Raw genomic sequence first — 19,670 nt, 5'->3', positions numbered from 1 at the left:
GTGGTTGCCAGTGTAGAAGGGAGCACAAAAGGTTTTTTAACTTTACCTAAATGGTAGCTCAGTTTAAATGTTTTTTAATTTCTCTCATTTGTTTTATAGGATGAAACCGGCAAGGAAATATTGAATGCAGATGAGTGAAAAGTCTTCTCTCTGGTATCAGAGGAAATGTTTGGGTGAGTGAATATTATTCCATTATGCGTACGTAGCATGCTTGATCAGTGCATGTTTGAATTATCTCCATTGCCGTGATTTGTGCAAAATAGAGATTTGTGCATTCAATGGTAAAATTTTTTGTTATGAGTTTTAGTATTCAAGTAAATGTGCGTTAACCCATCGGAAAATGTTAGTCTTCATGAGGCTGTGGGGGAAGCTGAAGTCTGATGATTCTTTTATTTCTGTTTTACATATTTACACATCTGTCTTTGTTGTTCAGGCAATAACATTGCACATATTGCTGTGGATATCTCCAGGGTGAATTATAACATTAACTCATGCATACCCTCGACCAGCATAACCAAAGTTACATTTCATTGTTACTTTTATCAGAATTTTTATAAAAAATGTGAGTCCTATTTGTGGACTTCATTCTAAGGTAGTTTCACAATTATACGGATGCATTAATTAAAGTTTTTCTCCATGCATTTAGTGTGGGAAGGGCTCAGGACCAGGACTTCATAAAATAACATTCATTTTCATTTAATTTCACTCTATGTATGTTTGTTATTCAGGAGTTTTCCTGTAGTTTATAATTTCATCTTCAACCATGCCCATACAGGGTGTGCATTTTAAGTATTGAGGGATGGTCGGATCAGATACTTCGGATACAAATATCTGCGGATATTGCCCTTTGTCGGATACTTCAGATCCAAATTCGCATAAAGCATCGGATCTGTATTTGAAATTTTGAATTTATGCTTCAGTGAATGCAGCGTCGCATTCAAGGGAGTCGTAAGAATTCCGATCCTACCTTTGGATGTGCCGTTGCACTGCGATGCTTGTTCTACTCATGAACCATTTTGTTTATAAGCCGCGGAATTTCAGCCGTGGAAATTCTTACTCCAAAATACCACAGGCACATAGTGTGACTCTTACTAAGAGATTTAACAACCATCGGGAGAATCTCAACGCCACAGGATAACAACCATGTCAAAAGTGACTTACGTCGCAGATTAAAATAAAACACCCTCGGCCCTCATTCATCCCATGCCTCTGATATTTTTTTTTCCTTTCCAAGGTAATACAGTCTGTAAATAATTATCTTCAAAGGAAAATATCTAGGTACATGAGAACAATGGAAGCGTGTTTCATCCCTACCCCATCTCACCCACTGACCTTTTTCATCTTACCTTCTTCATTTCTACGTTTCTAGAGGAGAAATACTAGGTGAGTTACTTACTAGACCCAATATGTCTTGATAATTTTGGGCATGACGTGCTCGATATTCAAAAAAGAATGAGACCAAACGTGTCGCATTTCTAACACATTCAGGTTTTTTTAAGTTTTTTGAAACTCAAATTGATTGAAGTTTTTTTAGTTGCAACAAGACTATACCAATATTCTACATTGTCCAAGCAGCACAATTATCAAAGAAACAGGCGTGGCAGCAGTGCCGTCAAACAAGAAGATATGGCCCGGAAAAGCCAACTGTGTATATCACATAGGTCGCCCGGCTTCGCTTGGAAGGTAACGACGTCGCAAAATAGCAAGATCTAACATGTTCACGTTTGACTCCCTCATTCGTAGTGTTGTTGCTTAAAAGACGGAAGGGACGGAGGTATCGCGCTCCTTCCCCTCCACCTCTCCTTCACGTGCTTCTGCTACGAAACCCTTCCTCTCGCTGAGCGGTCGTCTCGTTCTGTTCTCGCAACTCGTCGCACGTGATGCTAATGCTGTTCTAAACATGGGTAATTGTATTGCAGATTGTGCAGTTGCACTGTATGATATATTATATGATATACCGATTAATGATATACCGATGAAAATGTCTTTCATTGTGTAGAAACATTTTTATTGACATAAAGAGAAACATGTGCATACACTGTGACGTGAAACTATCGTGAGGAAGTGCAAAATCCACCTCACCACTACTGGAGCAATTGCGGCCGAAACACAAGTCAGTATGCGATGAGAAAGTGACAAAATTCGGGGGAAACTTATGTGAGGAATATCAAAATTCAGTTAATGGTTTATCCAGAGATTGAAACGTATTTTCATTTCCAAACGTAAGCATAACAGTTTACATCCTGAGATTGAAAAGATTTTATCATTTTTTTTAAATAATTTGAAAGCTTAATAATGATTTTAATCAGTAAAAATATTAAAACATGTATGTAAATCTAAATTGCTTTCTTTTGATTGCATGTACCTAGAAGAAAGTTGAATAATTACTTCGTTTTATAGCAGACAATTGAAAATGCATTAGGATCCAAAAATATCCGAAGATCCGGCTCCGAAAATCAAGGTTCCGATCCGAATCCAGGTCCGAAAAAAATCCTGGATCCTTCCATCCCTAGCATAAAGCCATTTAAAGAAATTTATTACAGATATGCTACAAAACTCAAGTAGTCTCCTAAGTATGCTCCTTCAACATCAACACTACTGTAAGCAAGATTTCCACTCTTCGTACCCTTCATGGAGTGATCGACCGAAACATCTGTCAGAGCAAGCACTTTGACAGCATCCAGGGTTTGTGGATACCAAGCACCTAGCAAACAAATGGCCTAACTGTGATTCCCCAACCTCTGTATAGCCTTGACCTTGCCCCTGAAGACTTTTTTCTTTTCCCCCAAAGTGAAAATTACCCTCAAAGTATGCCAGCAGAGGACCATGCATACTGTCAAAGTGCATGTTTTCATCCTTAATTAGAGAGATATAAGTCGCCAAGACCCTCTCGTCGTCGTCATCCGGGGATTGATCGGGAAAATTGCACAGAAAAAGGGAAGAACTCATGTCGGCAACAATCACACTTTATTCTTACTTCCGTCGTGTACACACGCTGACTGCCCAGTGTACTGTCGCCTTCCTCTGCTCAGTGTTTCCGTTATTCTCTTGGGTGCATACCATGATCACGTTCTTAAGCAAGATGTCGTACCTTACGTGGCCATGCAAGCACTTCCTGTCGCCGAAGGGGTTTGTTGGTGGGGGATTGTGGGAACCAAAAGGAAAGAAGTTATCGCTGACTTTGGATGGAGTGGAATCTAAAGGAAATGAGGCAGGGAAGACGACAGTAGCTTCTTACGGAGAACAATTTGATTTGTTTTACAAAAATTGAAAAAGAAAAAATATGAGGTTAGAAATTACCGTACATGTATGTCTGAATATAGTCCCCCCTTTTTCCCGAAAATACCTGTGGTAAAAGTAAAGGGCTATATTCAAACACATTTTTTTAACTTTTCCCAAAACTGAAGCCTCAAAATTGGGGGGGGGGGGGACTATATTCGGAGAAATACGGTATTCAAAGGCATCAACTTGATAGCCATTAAAGGGCACTGTTTATGGCCATTACATTGATTTAATGTGATCTTTGAAATCACTCTGGGTAAAATGTTAACTGTGCAAACTTTTGTTCCCACAGTGCTAGCCGAGGGAGTAACCGTGAAAGAACCACCATCAGCGGAGTACATTCTTCGAATTTCTTATTATGGTATCAAGCATAATGCTGAGAAAATGATACCACCACTTCTTTTTCTTAATTTTATTTATATAATTATTTTTCCTCATAATTACAAAAATATTACATCATACATCATTGATTTTGCTGTTTAATAGAATTAAAAATAGAATGATAAGTTCTGTGAAAAGATAGCAAAAAAATGCTGTACAATTTCATGCGAGAAAAGTTAGACGATATTTGTAGCTCTTCCAATCACCAGGATACTGCTAATGAACTGAATTTGTAAAAATTTTCATTGTTCATTATCATCATTAATCATTTAAATATTTACACTTGTCATTTTTTTAATTCTACAAGGTTGAATCTAGTTATAGGGTCTGTCCAAGATTTATACAAGTACGATTAGTGTTGTCAATTATTGTTAGCACAAGAATAGCATCATCAGAGTGCACAAAGGTCTGAAAATTCTGATATTCATGCATGCTGGTCCTGGAAATTGTGCTGTCTTTCATAAATACGGGTCCCTCTTAGCTGGATTCCTTGAACAGGAGGAGATTAAGTCACCTGTGAAGAGAAAATAAGGGAAAACTATAGTACGTATACATTTAATGCAGCATGTATTTTTTGAGGCTGTGTGCCGATGTGTTGTTGGTACTAGTATTTATAGTGTCTTTGGCAGAGGTTGTCTGGCTTGGTCAGCTGGTGAGTGATTGGCCTAAGTCTGCACACTGAGGTGGTGTGAAGGGCCCTGACTGGGCATCTGTAAGCACATTTACTTGTTTTCCTTTTAAAGGCCTTGAATACTCACTATTTCTGAGCCAATTTACTGTGGCCAAGTAACATGCATTGATTTTTAGAAATTAACGTAGACATTTGGTGGCCAAGTGGCACAGTAAAGTTTACTGGGAAAAACAAGAATGAGAAATAAAGTGCATGAAGTGTGAAAAAGATAAAACTATGTTAGTAGATGTCAAGATTTGATAGGGTGAGGCTTGTAAAGGTGCTGAGTGGAAGTGCCAAGGGATGAATGTGTGAAGGGAGGGAGTCAGTTTAGAGAAGAGACATAAGCGTCGGTAGTTATGGTGTGGGTATGTTGAGGATGCCGGCAGTTGTGATGGAACTTAAAAGTTGATGAAAGAAAGTAATATCGAGCAGTCGATGGTGAGTTTTAGAATATTGGAAATGCATTTTAAGTCTGCCGTGAGACCGTTGAGAGATAAAGGATGGAGGGAGAAGAGAGCATCGTTTGGGTGGACTTGAACGAGCTCTATATATTTAGCTATTTTTGTTAATAAAATGCAGATGCAGTCAAGAGAAGTTAGAAGGGAGGTTGATCAGGTTTGAGGGGAATAGGTAACAGTTGGAAGAATAACAGAACAAATACAAAATTGGAAGTGCTTGGGTTTTATCAAATTAAATTTGGTTTCTTCCCCCTAAAATTAATTTAGTTTGCTGTTGAGTGGCTACAATGATGACGCCAGGTCATTGGTGGACCCAAGTTTCAACTATAAGGGGGTACAAGCTGAAGGGGAATGCAGATTGTCTCCCCTAAAAGTTTTTATTATCAGGACTCTAAAATGGTGGATTTAGGCTAGTACCACCATACATATTTATAGTTGCTACAGTAAACTCTCGTTATTACGAAGTTTACATGACCGAAAAACCAGAGGTTCGTCATAGCGAAATTCGTAGGAGCATTTCTTTAACGAATCATCGCAAAAAAAAACACACCTTGCCATATTCATTGTCTTTTCAATCTCAATACTCATAGTCGCTCTGCGGAATAGCTTCAGTCATGTATGTGATATACACAGTTGAATAATGCACAAATGAAGTAAGTCCTCAACATACCAAAAGGATGTGTTCCGAGACCTTGCTCGTAAGCCCATGAACTTTAGCAGGGTGTCGAAAAGTGTTGTTATCCTGCAGAATGCAACACCGCATGACAGTTTTACGTAAACTCACAATTGCAAGGAACCGATCTAGCTGCGCCTGCAACGCGGCTGGATCTGGAAAAAATCAACGTCTCCGTGGGAAGGAAGGATCGGTGAAACGCTGAACAGTTCCTGACTTCCCAACTGATAAATTGATACTTTGTTCAGACTGCGCCCAGAGTGCGAATTCCTCTATACCACGCCGCATGGCGTCAGCCAACTCCATAGGCGCCAAATGTGAAATTTGGGGCATGCTCAAACTTTTCAAATGTTCACCCCGCTTAAAGTAGAATGTTTGTAGGAAGAAGACTTATCATACAGCAAATTTACGATTAGTGATGAGTGGTTCATAATGATTGCACAGGAATTAAGCTTATTATATAATGTTGCGTGGATAATGAAGTATCTCCTACTTAAGAAAGAACCATTATTGACACTCTTGGGCTCAGTGCACGGGGAGAACTTAAACGAAGTGCAATTATTATGACGTAGAGTAGTGCATATGTATCCACCCTAAATGCTGTTGCTTATCTGTGGAACTTCGTAATGAAGCTCATTTTATAACCTCTGGGACTAAGGTTTGTAATTTTGTGATAACCAAAAATTCGTAATAACATTTCTTATATTATAGATTGGATGAGCCTTTTCATTGGGACCAACAATTTGCTCCGAAAAAAACGAGATCTTAGTAATAACATTTTTAGTATTAATGAGTGCCTGCTGTACATGTATGAATTGTATATACCTTGGGTGGTCGTTCCTTCTCTTGGCTCTTCTGCCAACCTTTCCCCTCCAATATGTTGGTAGATGAACCAAGAGAACCACGAATCGCCCAAGATCCCTTTACCATACACTATGGGCAGCAAAAGTTTTAATCAACTTCTCAATCAAGACTTCTGAATGTAAAGTATCATTAGTGTGTATAAAAAGACCATAATTGTACGATCTCTCTGCAGTTTTTTCACTATGCCCTGGTTACACAGTACATTACTAAGCTCAAGTTAATGTATTGTTGCATGAACATGAAATTGCAACTTGTGTGAAGGCCTGGACAGGTAGTAGAACCTGTTCTAAATAGGCTCATTCATTCCCACATGTTTTGCTCCAGTCTACCAAAATCAGTTATCCCTTCTCTCAATTGTGCATGTTTATGAGTTGTGTAACAAGTATTTTATGGTTGGTGAATTTGTCAGGAATTACAGCTAAATATGTAGGTACTTGTGTAATGTGGTACCTTCAAAAAATTTCACATTTATCCGTTATAAGTTTCAACCCAATGCAAGGGGGATCTCCTTAAACAGCCTCCTTAAACTATGCATTTGATGTGGGAGTGGGAGTAGCTTAGCGGGTAGAGCACTCTTCTGCTGATCCTGGGGTCCTGAGTTCAAATCCCAGGTGAAGCCTTCAAACACCCCCAAACAAATCCTTGAAGTACGAAGTGGCCCAGGGAAAGGAACTAGCCCCCCCTACCCTGAATGTGTGATGTTCACCTGCCTTTGGCTTAGTTCAAGGTGAGCTCTACCCTCACCTATGCCAACCAACCTTTGGGTTGAATCACTGAGTGAGTGAAATTACTCATGGACTTGTCACTGCACCAGACTGACTCTGCTCCTCAACACGGGAAGGGGGAGTGTGGTGGTCTACGAGTAGAGCACTTTGTTAATCACTGAAGGGTCCTGGGTTAAGTGTGTGTTGGGCTCAAACCAAAAATCCTAATACTGCAAGGTCTTCCAGCCCTGAATGTCTGCAGCTTAGAATGGGATGAGCTCTACTTTTACTCATTCAAGCCAAATTCCGAGTGTGGGAGTTGGTGAAAAAAAGTGAGGCAGTTCACTTAAGGTGTATCAGATCAATCTGCGCTTGATACAGGGAAATGTTTTGTTGTGTCCAAAGAAGTGTTTCACAAAATATTGCAATGCCAAGGCCATTAGGAAGTAGTGGGAATGAGGTGGAATATTGCTGCTGTCTTATTGGTAGAAAGTACTTGGGAAGATATCTGCTGTGAAGAAGCCCCTCATAGTCACTCACCAAAAGGCGGCAGAATAGTGTTGCTTTCTTTCCGAGGAACAAACTTTCACAAAGAGGGCCGCTATGTGGCATCAGCAGGAAAAGAATGTTTTTGTGATTGTACTATCAGGAGGATAAATGTTTTAATTGAAAAGGGTGTTTATAAATTAATATCGGGGTTTTAACGCTTTGTAATAGTTATTACATTATACTTACAGTTATAAATTAAATATCAAACGAAAGAGCAGTTCAAACAGCTTTGCAACTCAAACAGTTTTGTTTTTTAGCAGCAATACACATGTACGTGAAATTTTTCCGCCGCAATCCGCTTGAAAGCAGTAGTAGCAAAGATGGCGACTAGTGAACAGAAAGCGTTTTGTGTTTTACAGTTTGCTAAAACTGAATCTGTAGTTACTGTGCAACGTGTGTTGCACAGTAACCCCAAATTTGCTCATTATGAGTGTTTACATGTCCACTGAGGTAAAAGGTCGATTCATCACTGAAGACAACATGATCCTGAAAATCATCATCGTCAAGAATCAACATTTCCATGGTGAAATTGGCAGGTAATCTGTGGTCTCTAGGCTTTAGAGCCTGTAATTACTCTAACCGGTAAGGACGTAGTTGTAAGCGTTTGCTTTAAACTTACCAAGCAGTCAACACAGGAATTTCTAATTCACGACTAGCCTTCCAGACTGATTTCTTTGGGCTACGAGTGAACGACTCTCACTCGCTCAACAGTCTCATCACTAACTCTTGGTTGTCCCTTGCTCTTCCCTTTTCAAAGGCAGCCTCTTATCTTGAAACTGATGATACCATCTACGGATGTTATTGTCACTTGAAGGATCACAACCGAATTTAATGCGGAACACACATTGCACAGATTCAGTCTTTGCAAAATGTAAAACACAAAACTCTCTCTGTTCACTAGTCGCCATCTTTGCTACTACCGCTTTCTAGCGGATCACAGCAGAAACATTTCACGCACATGCGCATTGTTGCTAAAAACAAAACTGTTTGAGTTGCTCTTTCATTTGACGTATAATTTATTACTGTAAATATAATGTAATAAACATTACAAAGCGTTAAAACCCTGATATGCATCAATATTTTCGTTCAAACAACAATCTGAGGTTGTTTGGTGATTGTAGTAAATATCAAATTCACACTCTTAAAATATTTGAATGATGCAATGCTTACTCCTTTCTTTAGATTGATCCGGTGATGCTCTCTTCGGGGGGTGCGGGTGGAGCCAGGTCGGCTGCTGTGATGGCGTACTCGTTGCGTGCGTTGCCAAACTCACTGGTGACGTGTGCTGATCCGTTGGGGTCAGGTTGTGGTCCATCTCCAATAGCTTCGATTTCCTGTCTGCTCCAGGGATTTGCAAGGAGAGAAACATTTGGATCAGCAGTGTGTGGTCAACTTATTATCTTGAAGATGCATTTAATTTTTCTCATCAAAGTCTGTGATTTTAATTGTCCATTGTATCTTTATTATGTTAAGTGAGAGTTTGTGGTAGTTGTAAAAGAAATTACACATGTTAAATTTGTAGTTTGTAAATGTCATCAGAATAGGGGAATGAGTGAAATTGAGTGATTCTGTTCCAAATTTTCAGTGAATTATTCTGCATACACATAGCATTATTTATTCCACTTTGGTAAATGTTTTCAATGATTTGTGGATATATGAAGATATTGTGTTCAAAATGCTATTTAATTTTTACAATAGCTTTGAACTGTTGATATTTTTTGAGTCTGAACGTAATTCTATTTAAATTATAGGGCAATTTTTAGTCTACAGAAAGGAATCCAATAATATCTGTTAAGTCTTCTTCATCTCTCGATTCTGTGAGTTAAACAAAAATATGAAATGAATAAATGAAGAGAAGACATAAATGTGATGGATATCATCATTGAGAGTGAAGTAGAGTTAGATTAAAGGTGTGATTATTTCAGAAAACTAGCATTTATGTGGAGGATACTCACATCACTTGAGTTTCAAGGAAAATGTCCTATATTTTTAAATCAGTATCGGCACGTTTGGTAAGTGAAAAGACGTAAAAGATTTGATAGTTATTTTATAACCACTGGCAGTGTATCACTGAACTGGATTGTTATATGTTCCTACTGTATGTGAAACTTAGCGGATTACATGCATATATTGAACTGAAGCTCACCTAGTCACTCTGAACCCATTTTCATCTGCTTCGTAGTGGATAGTTCGTTGGAAGAAGCCGTCACTGTACGAGTAGGAGCCCGTCGTCAGAAGTCCGTCCCTGGTCTCTTGCCGTGAGACTAGTTGGTCGTTCAGTCCGTCCTCCACGGTGGACGAGTAGCTGTACTTGGCATTCCGGGCCTGTTCAGCCAGGATCTCTTCCCATTCCCTCTGATCCTCCTGCTCATCCTCCGTCTTAATGGAAAAAAAATTGGAAAATTTTGGAAGCATATCTCGGTACATTTAAGGTAACATACATATTATCTTGGAAGTTAGGTAAATACTATTTGCACAAAAAATTTTTACTCTTGAGTATAGAAACAAATAGCTAAATAATGACGAAGAACACAGAAACGTATCATATCATTATTTTCCTAGAAATATTCCACATTTTTCAGGGTAAAATTTTGCCTTAGAAAGGCATTTTAATAGTGTTTGCCGCAGTTGCGACTACAAAAGTGCTTGCAAGCATTTCAGGGTGTGTTGGAGAAAATCACCTACTTTGGTAACCTATAGCATGACAACATCTTATTTTGATGCAGCCAAACTGCTGTGATAGTTAAATGCACATATGATAAATGCTCGGATTTTTAATCTCATATCTTTTACTCAAGAGGACATCTTATCAATCTTGTAAAATGCAGGCTAAACAGAACTGAAGCATCGTAGATTTTTGTTCTTGATTGTGTTGTAATTTACATGTCGACAGCATTACTAGAGTGTAATTGTCTTTGAAATCTGCCCGACTTTAAACCTGTCTTGATTGATGGTTACACTGACTGAAGTGAGTGTTTCCAGCTAGAAATCCTCTTTGGTGAAGAGGATTTCTTTTCAGAGTCGTAGAATTTCCCCACTCCCAGTTTCCTATGAACATTGAGCAAGCAACGACCCTGGGAAACGTGGCTATGATGCACTCCAAATTTACTTCTAGCTAAGAAGGTTTGCCAGCTGAAAGTACTACCTGTGGGGGACCTTTGGGAACACTTACTTGATAGAGGGCCATGGCGGTAGCCTTAGGAGGCTAAGCCTCAGAAAATGTGGTGAAGGTATGTATTAGAGGCTTGCAGGGAGTTGGAAACACGGGCATGACCCAATTATCTCCAGAAAGGGGACTGCATAGCTTAGGGAAAAAGTAGCAAGTGTCCCTGTAGCATTTCGCACCCCCACCCAATAGGGTAGTTTCCTTCATCAAAGAAAATGAAAGGCATTGATTGCGATTCATTACCCACCATTAGTGTATTCATAACATATAAATTATTTGGTTTTAGAAATACCGGTTTAGACAAATGCTAAAGGCCAATTTTAACGTCATTTGAAAAAGGCCAAATTGGCGCCCATGCGATGCCACTCCACGTGATGTCACAGGGACCTTAATAATCACCTATTAAAACTGGCAAAGGTCGGAAAGTTTTCTTCGTTTGATAAGGTATTAATAATCGTTATTTAAGCCAAGTGCTACCAGCTAGCGTGGTACTCTACTACCTGCTAGCATCCTGCGTCGTATCAGTGCTCAGAGCCTCGCCCCAAGGTCACCTCAATTGCGGCGGCGGGAACCAGAACAACATCACATGGGAGTTTTCCCAGCGTTCATACTTACCCGTCGCATTTTCGCGCGCTTGAAAATTTTCACTTTTCATTTAATCGCGAAAAATAGATATCGCCATTAAAAAAATCTAAAAGCGTGAAATACGTACTCAAGGAGCAATAATCTTTCGATTTAGGCAATAAAAAAGTAATAGGAAAGCACCCAATTGTTGGCCCTCACCTCTAGTAGGACAGGGGATGAAGAAGGGTACCTGAATCCTTCTCTGTCAGAGCATTCGCTCTATCTGTTGGCAGAGTGAAACCGTATACATATTGTGTTTGGATGCAGGCTACTAGTATATGTGTGTGGGTGAAGTCTCTGCTGTCCACGTGACTTTCCAGCTTGGTACAATGAGAAATTCTACTTTAACTTTCACAAATAATCCATTTTTAGGTTTTTTACTGCTGCTGAGAATGAACTTTTACTGCTAAACTTAAAGTGAGTGCATTGGAGAAACAGAGTGATGCATTCCTTGCGGAACACCTTGAACTATGTTTCATCTTTCTACCATGGATAACTTCCCTAGTATCGTGCATAAAACTGTCATGTGAGAAAATATCTCGCTAAACATAGCATAATGGAAACGCTTTAGGATTAGTGGAATTCTGTGAACCTATTTCTTCGGTATCCCTCATCATTTGATCGCAAAATTTCACCACTTTTTGATTATTTACGAATTTATTTGCCATTGGAAGTGAGGTATCCCAATAATTACAGGTGTTAGGTTGCCGAATAATTATAGAGGTTATGGGCCTTACTGATACTTTTGTGTGTAGTTGATAACATGTCCCTTCATCAGACTGTCTTACCAGTTCTCGAGGGAAGTTGCCAGTGTTGCTGTTGATGTTCTTGACTTTCTGCTTTCGGACCTTCTTTCTTTGAACTGGTTGAGGGCTCTGTCTCAGGATTCCCTGGGACACTCCAGCATTCTCCTGTGGCCGGAAACTATCCTGGGCAAAGCCAGTGTTGACGTTATCTTCTAAAGTTGCTTCCTGCGGGGTGATCTGTGGAAATTCTCGGTTAGTTGTGATGGGGGATGTAAACTGTTGCTGGTGCTGTGCAAAGGGTATTTGGACATCTTGTTGCTGTGCTACGATGACTTGCTGTTGTGGGATCGCTGTCTGTGCTAATCTCTGTTGAGCGAAGGAGACTGGTTTTGGTGATCCTGCTGGTATCTGTACCACCCTTTGTGCCACCGGTTTTTGTTGCAACCTGATCGCTTGCAATGGTCTCTGCTGGTTCACTGATACCTGCTGAGGTTGAGCTGCAGGAATCTGTACAGTCCTTTGCTGCACGTTGATTGCTTGTTGTTGCTGCTGTTGTGGAATAGGATTTGGAGCGACTGGGCTCACTTGTGGATTTGCGAGTGGAGCCACTCGTTGTTGTGTATTTATTGACTGCTGTGTCACTCTCTGTTGGACTTGAGCTCTGGGCACAGGCCTGCAATCAATCAATTAGTGAATCAAACTTTATATGTATTCAGTAACTTTTTGAGTTCTTAACCTGTAAGCATTTCATAAAAGTGGGCTCTTTTTTTTTTTAGATGATTGATTATTTAGCGCTTTGTTGTTCAGTGTCGAATTTGAAAAATGGTAATTACTTGAATATTCTCAATATTGTTGAAGGACAAAAAATCAAATTTTATTTAATTTATATTTATGTAAGTTCAATCATTGCTGTCCATAAAAAAAATTCATAATTATTTAACATAGTAATGAAAGATCGTAGAATGAAGTACACTTTTCACTTACGAATGATAAAGAGTAACATTTCTTGTTTTATTGAATTTTGCACCGGTAATTTACACTTTGAGAAAATTAGGATGGGTCACGTCATGCAGATGTCTTTGAGTTGCTGTGAACCTGCTCCAAGTAGGAGAGGCAGGTGGGGCGTGAATGGGTTAAAACCATCCTCAAAATTTTTGCTGACAGCTCTCATAGTTAAACCTCCCCACCATTAGGAATTTCCTCTCATATTTGGCCCTCCCATAATCATTTTCTGAGTACAGACTTGTCAGAAAATAGCGTTGGGTAGTTTCCTTCATCAACGAAAACGAAAGGCATTGATTGTGAATCATTACCCACCATTAGTTTATTCATAATATACAAATTGTTTGGTTTTAGAAACCCCAGTTTAGACGAATGGGAATGGTCAATTTTAACCTCATTTGAAAAAGGCCAGATTGGCGCCCATGCGATGCCACTCCACGTGACGTCACGGACCTAGTTTCTATACGAGTAGATAGAGTTTTACATCGCCTTAGATTACCAATGCATGCATGAGGCACAGACCTCAGGGAAACATTTCTGAATAATCACCTATTAAAATTGCCTATGGTCGGAAAGTTTCCTTCATTTGATAGGGTATTAAAAATCCTTATTTAAGCCAAGCGCTACCTGCTAGCAGGGTACTCTACGATACTGCCGTGCTTGGCAACAAGCAGCCTGCGTCGTAGCGGTGCTGATAGCCTTGCACAAAGGTGGCCTCACACAGTGGCAGTCGGAACCAGAATGACATCACTTGGGCTTTTCCCAGCATTCATACTTAGCCGTCATGTTTTCACGTGCTTGAAAATTTTCACTTTTAATTTAATCGCGAAAAATAGATATTGTCATTTGAAAATCTAAAAGCATGAATTATGTACTCTAGGAGTAATGATCTTTCGATTTAGGCAATAAAAAAATAATAGGAAACCACCCTATCCAGGTAGGAGTATGCACTTGAGCTGGGTCGCAGCTAGGAATTAAGGCTAGGGGGAGGTTTTAGGCACAACTAATACTGGGGGGTTGGGTTATAGAGTACTCGCCAGCGTACACAGGAGGTGCGGGGGCCCTCCCCCAGAAAATTTTAAGATAAATGGTGAGTTTTATGGCTCTCTGAGGGATATTTTATCAATCCTTACACTAATCGATAAGTAATGTTAATCCGATTACTTAAAATGGATTAAACTAAAAAAATTCTCTTGAGCTCTGGGGCCAATTCCCTCCCCCTAAGAAATAAAGAGTTTGCACCTTAATGACAGGGAGAGTGTGAAAAGGATTTGGTTGAAAGTGCACATTCGCCGTATCCTTCACAGTTAGGCAACTCGGCAACATATTGGTGGATTTTGGGAAGTTTTCGGGTGAAAAGGTAAAATACAGAACAAAGTATTTCGCACTCGTCCGGCCACACCTTGAGTTGTATCGACCTTTTGGGATCCAGCGAAGAAATCCGTGAATTTCGGTATATATCTATATTGTTTTGTATTCTATCGATATCGATGAAATCCAAAGCAAAGGTGCGCGATTCGTCAAAAACTGCAATGAGCGTACAGAAAGAGTTACGCAGATTTTGTACGAATGAGACCGGGATACGATGGAGACTCGTAGGTAGCACGATTGGCTTCCATTGCTTGAGCAATTAAAATAGAAATCTTTAAGAGCGACACGATGAACATCTTATTAGAAATAAAAGATCGTAGCACTTTTCCGCAAGAATTAATGTAATTCTTGCGGAAAAGTGTTACGATCTTTTATTTATTTAAATATGTCTAACTTCCACCAATTGAAGCCTGAATCTGTTGAACTTATCTTATTAGAACCCCACTTTATTTATAGGTCCGACGGAATAAATGAATAGGGTGGATTCCTATTATTTCTCTTGCCTTAATCGAAAGATTATTACTCCTGGAGAACGCATTTCACGCTTTTAGATTTTTAAATGTCGATATCTATTTTTCGCGATTAAATGAAAAGTGAAAATTTTCAAGCGCGCGAAAACGCGACGGGTAAGTATAAATGATGGGAAAACTACGTGTGACGTCAATCTGGTTCCCGCTACCGCAAGTGAGGTGACCTTGGGGCGAGGCTTGGAGCGCTGATACGGCGCAGGATGCTAGCAGGTAGCAGAGTACCCTGCTAGTTGGTAGCGCTTGGCTTAAATGAGGATTATTAATACCTTGTCAAACGAGGAAAACTTTCCGACCTTAGCCAGTTTTAATAGGTGATTATTAAGACATGTTTCCCTGAGCTCTGTGCCTCATGCGTGCATTTGTAATCTCGGATGATGAAAAACTCCTATCTACTCGAATAGAAACTAGGTCCCTGAGACGTCACGTGGAGTGGCATCGCATGGGCGCCAATCTGGCCTTTTTCAAATGCAGTTAAAATTGATCATTGCCATTCGCCTGAACCGGTATTTCTAATACCAAGTAATTTGTATATTATGAATACACTAATGGCGGGTAACGAATCGCATTCAATGCATTTCGTTTTCTTTGATGAAGGAAACTACCCTATTAAGAGTGATATTTTGCCGAACGGATTGGTATGGAAATTTTACCCCCGAACAATGGAAGACTCGAATAAATACTAGGCTGGACTTCGTTAGAGCATTTCCATATTAATTATTTTTTTGTAATGGCTGGTATCCTGACACCCCCGTCACACGACTATTGAGATGGTCTGCGGGGTAGTATGTCGATAGATTTAGGTACATAAACGCGTACATTAGGGTGTCCAAAAATTGGGAGGAAAAAAAAAAACAAAGATTATATCTGTTATCCCCCTCATTGTTTTCCTTTTGGTCGTATGAACTCAAATGTGAAATTTTATCCAATGGACGTTGTAGACCCAAGGGCGTACGCAGGAGGGGAGGGGGCAAGCCAAGTTGTGACATTTTAGCATGGAAAAGGTGAGTGAAACCAATATTTTAAGAGAATTATAACACCGCTTTATTAGTTTATGAGATTATTTCCTTGAAAAAATAGTTTTATTTTAATTATATATCTTATACTAATGCATATCATTTTTCGTGGGTTTAAAGAAAATTTGTTGAATACTTTCGTTTCAATTCAGTACTGATTTTGCTTAAAGACCTTTGCGATTTATGCTTCTAGGGGGGGAGGGCAGTTCGTTGCCCCTCGCTGGGTACGCCCATGCAGAGGCGCAGCTCGGAATTAAGGTTGGGGGGGTTTGCGGGGGTATGGAATACCCACCAGGATAAGCGGTAGATACGGAGATTAATAAATTGCGGAATTTTTAAGAGAAATGGTTCAAAATGGTGAGTTTTACGGCTTTCTGAGCGATATTTTAGCGATCCTTACACTATTCTATTAGTAATATCAATCCAATTAAGTATAATGGATTAAGCTTAAAAATTTCTCTGAGCACTGGGGGGGGGGGGGTTTATCCCCCAAACCCCGGCGCCAAGGAATTTGATTTTCTACTTCATGCTATGAAAAAAATAAAAGCATCGTGTAACTTTTTCAGATGAATATTAAAAGCTTTCAACCTTCTTAATATAAGTGACTAAGGTGAATCCTATTTAATATAGGTCGTCTTACCTGAATATAGTCATAATGACCTCATGTCCGTCTTTGAGCGAGAAAAAAAGACCTCGAAGAAGTCTATCGCAGCTTAGAGGTGTGCATTTTTACGCCTGCGACATTATTTATTAAAACCACGAGATAGCAATAGAAAATTTACTTTTCACGCGGACAATTTACTACCGACCATGGTGCGTTGACACTCGCGTCATTATTTTGCCTTGATAGTGCCACATCCATGGTACAATTTCCAAAAAAACGACAAGAATATATGATTTAAATAGTTTATTTCATATTAAATGAAAGCTTGATGTTAATATCCGCAAATTTTATATTAATTGTTCTGGATCTGCAAATAAATGGCGTTTAAAAAATTGAAATTCCAAATGAAAAATAAAAGATACAGTTTCCGGCGCAATTCACCGGTAATCTTGGATATTTAACATAATGAAAAGTTCTAGTCTATTTCACTATGTCAAATGATAGATATTGCGAATTACTCGATGTTTTACAACCGAAGTATTGATTACTTAATCGATCTCTTGTTTGTTTGCTTTTTATATTTTATCATCAAATTTTAATTATTTTTTTATATTTTAAAATGAATCTTTTTATAATATTTCTTTGATTGGAAGCATGAATGAAATGTTTGTCGAGAACGACTGCGATTGAGCGCCGTTTCGGAAATCACTGCTTCCCCTGGTAGCACCAAAAGGGTTATATCTGTATATTTTTAAGATTTCGAAATACATCGGTGTACGGATTTGCAAATATGTACATTATACATATTTTATGCATGTTGGATGATCCATGGTCCTTGATGAATACCAGAATCTTTAAAATATACAAATAATATCCTTACGGCGTAACCAGGGATCATGAGACATGTACAAGATATGTAGGGGAGACCGGGGCATGTTTTCGCATGGAGCACGTTTTCGCATTGACTTTACCTCCTAAACTATCCGCTATAGCGCAACACAAATCGTACTCGAATGATGCGCCTATGCATCGACGGCTGTTTTGTGAGTTTCAAGGACAGGGACGCAAGTGTTGTGGAGGAGTGTCACCTTTTGTTGATTTTTACTCATGTGAGTAACTTTTTCTGCCCTACTTTAAACTAAAAACAAACATATACCGTTTCAGTTGTACCTTGTTTTAATAATATATTTCGATTGAGCATTAACTGCTGTGTTTAACGATATAGGTATTGGACAAAGCATTATTTATTATCACCATTTTAGGTTGGTTTAAAGTAAAATAATGGCGACGGGGCAGGTTTTCGAATACGATGCGGGGCAAGTTTTCGCCATCGAAAAAGTGCCCCTTGGAATCAGTTGGTGTTTACTGACACCGACTTCATGCCAAGTTATTTCACGGATAGGCTTGATCCAACTGAGATCAATGTTGAAAACTGTTCCACTGAATTTAATTTGGATCAGTTAGCTGAAAACATCCCTACAACTACTGCTACTTCTTGTACATCGCCAGAGGATGTCAGGCCGTTCGAAAAAGCTCGACCCAGAAAGAAAACCAGGTAATGGTGAAAAAAAAAGAAATTCGGCTATTTAAGAATCAGTTAAATATGGAACAGGAACGAGCTAAACAGAAATGGCAAAAGCTACAGCAAGGAAAAAAGAAACAGAAAAAGGTGAACAAAGAGACAATGAAGAACGATGGAAAAATGGCAAAGTCAGTAAATAAAAATCTATTTCAAATCCATTCCATTGATGAATATGAGACCGACTGTACGTGCATTTACTGCTTGGAAAAATTTATTAATTCCAAATCTAGCGAGCAGTGGGTCAAATGCACTCGCTGCAAAAGATGGGCACACGATTCTTGCATCAAAGGGGAATCATTATTTTTTGTTTGCCTTAACTGTGAGAGCGACAATGATTCTGAGTTTTGCTGAACTTTCTTAATGCATTTGTGTTAAATATACAGTTACCTCCTGACATATGTGTTCTTATTTTCCATTCGGTTATATTTTAGTGTATGCGAAAACTTGCCCCAGTATAACTTATTGCTACGCGAAAACATGCCACGGGGCACGTTTTCGCACGTGACTTACATTTACTTCTTTATATTTTTACAAACAGGTACATATATTTCATATGTTACAATAAATTCTAATTGCAGGTGATATACTACTAATTGTTATGGCACGCCTTTGGTAATTGTAAATATGCAGGGGAACAAAATAAAAAATAAATTTAAAAAAATGCGAAAACCTGCCCCGGTCTCCTATACAGATTTACGACAAGTTATATGCATTTAATCTATATAAAATCCATATTATGGCAGCAGATATAATACGTATAATATCTAGATATTGTCTGCGCCGTAGAGGACATTTGGATGTACTTTATACAGATATAATATGTGTACAGTGTATACTATGATACGTATTAAATCTAGATATAATCCTTTTGTTGCTACTAGGGTCGGTCGCTCGGAGAGCAGCATCTCGCGATCCGCGTCCCATTTCTGTGTTTTCAAACTCTCCGCCAGCCATGCTCTCTCGTGGTCCATCTCCTGCCTCACCTGAACGCGGGTTGCTGCTGCGTGGTCCGGACCCCCACATTCCCCCCTCCGCCCCTCTGCTGTTGCAGTAGCGCGGCCGCCCCGGGCCGACCTTGCCCACCGACGAATCCGCGTTGCTGCAGCTGCTGCGCGCCGGCCAGCGACACCACCATTAGGGCGAGCAGGAACGGGTTCTGGAGAGAGAGATAGGTGGGGCCACTTTTAGTCCTCTCCGCTGTTTGCTAAAGATTCGAGTGTGATGCTCGACAAAAAAAAACCAGCGTGCGTTCGTATAGAAAATACGCACCATTGTTAGTCATAGGCGAGAGCTGGGTAGGGATTGTTAGAGGTAGTATATCGGGTGGAATAAAAGAAGAAAAAACGTTGTCGAGCTCAATTTCAGTTGAGCCTTTTGAAATTTGTGTTAGTCAGATTCATCTATGACAGTATTTTACTGGTAAAACTGCCTTAAGCGGTGGTTTCTCC

At 39.5% G+C, this 19,670-nt stretch overlaps 2 protein-coding genes across 4 annotated transcripts in view; one reads left to right on the top strand and one right to left on the bottom strand.

The window, feature by feature from the left end:
• LOC124155437 overlaps window positions 1-9,724 on the top strand; it is a 43,593-nt gene extending 33,869 nt beyond the window's left edge. For all 3 annotated transcript variants that reach the window (XM_046529252.1, XM_046529251.1, XM_046529253.1), the window contains exons 10-11: window positions 100-173; window positions 8,767-9,724. In XM_046529252.1, coding sequence (XP_046385208.1) covers window positions 100-138 — 39 coding nt within the window. In that variant the 3' untranslated portion in view covers window positions 139-173; window positions 8,767-9,724. The remainder of the gene's footprint in view (window positions 1-99; window positions 174-8,766) is intronic.
• LOC124154912 (putative mediator of RNA polymerase II transcription subunit 12) lies at window positions 3,680-19,357 on the bottom strand. Its single transcript, XM_046528685.1, has 5 exons — window positions 19,206-19,357; window positions 12,163-12,793; window positions 9,731-9,963; window positions 8,755-8,922; window positions 3,680-4,177 (listed from the first exon to the last, which is right to left on the bottom strand). Exons 1-4 carry the CDS (start codon window positions 19,355-19,357, stop codon window positions 8,763-8,765), a joined length of 1,176 nt encoding a protein of 391 aa, XP_046384641.1. The 3' UTR covers window positions 3,680-4,177; window positions 8,755-8,762.
• Window positions 19,358-19,670: the final 313 nt, after the last annotated feature.

The sequence above is a fragment of the Ischnura elegans genome, chromosome 3, assembly GCF_921293095.1.
Source record: "Ischnura elegans chromosome 3, ioIscEleg1.1, whole genome shotgun sequence".
NCBI classification, from domain to species: Eukaryota; Metazoa; Arthropoda; class Insecta; order Odonata; family Coenagrionidae; genus Ischnura; species Ischnura elegans.
This window is presented reverse-complemented; position numbering and strand designations above follow the sequence as displayed.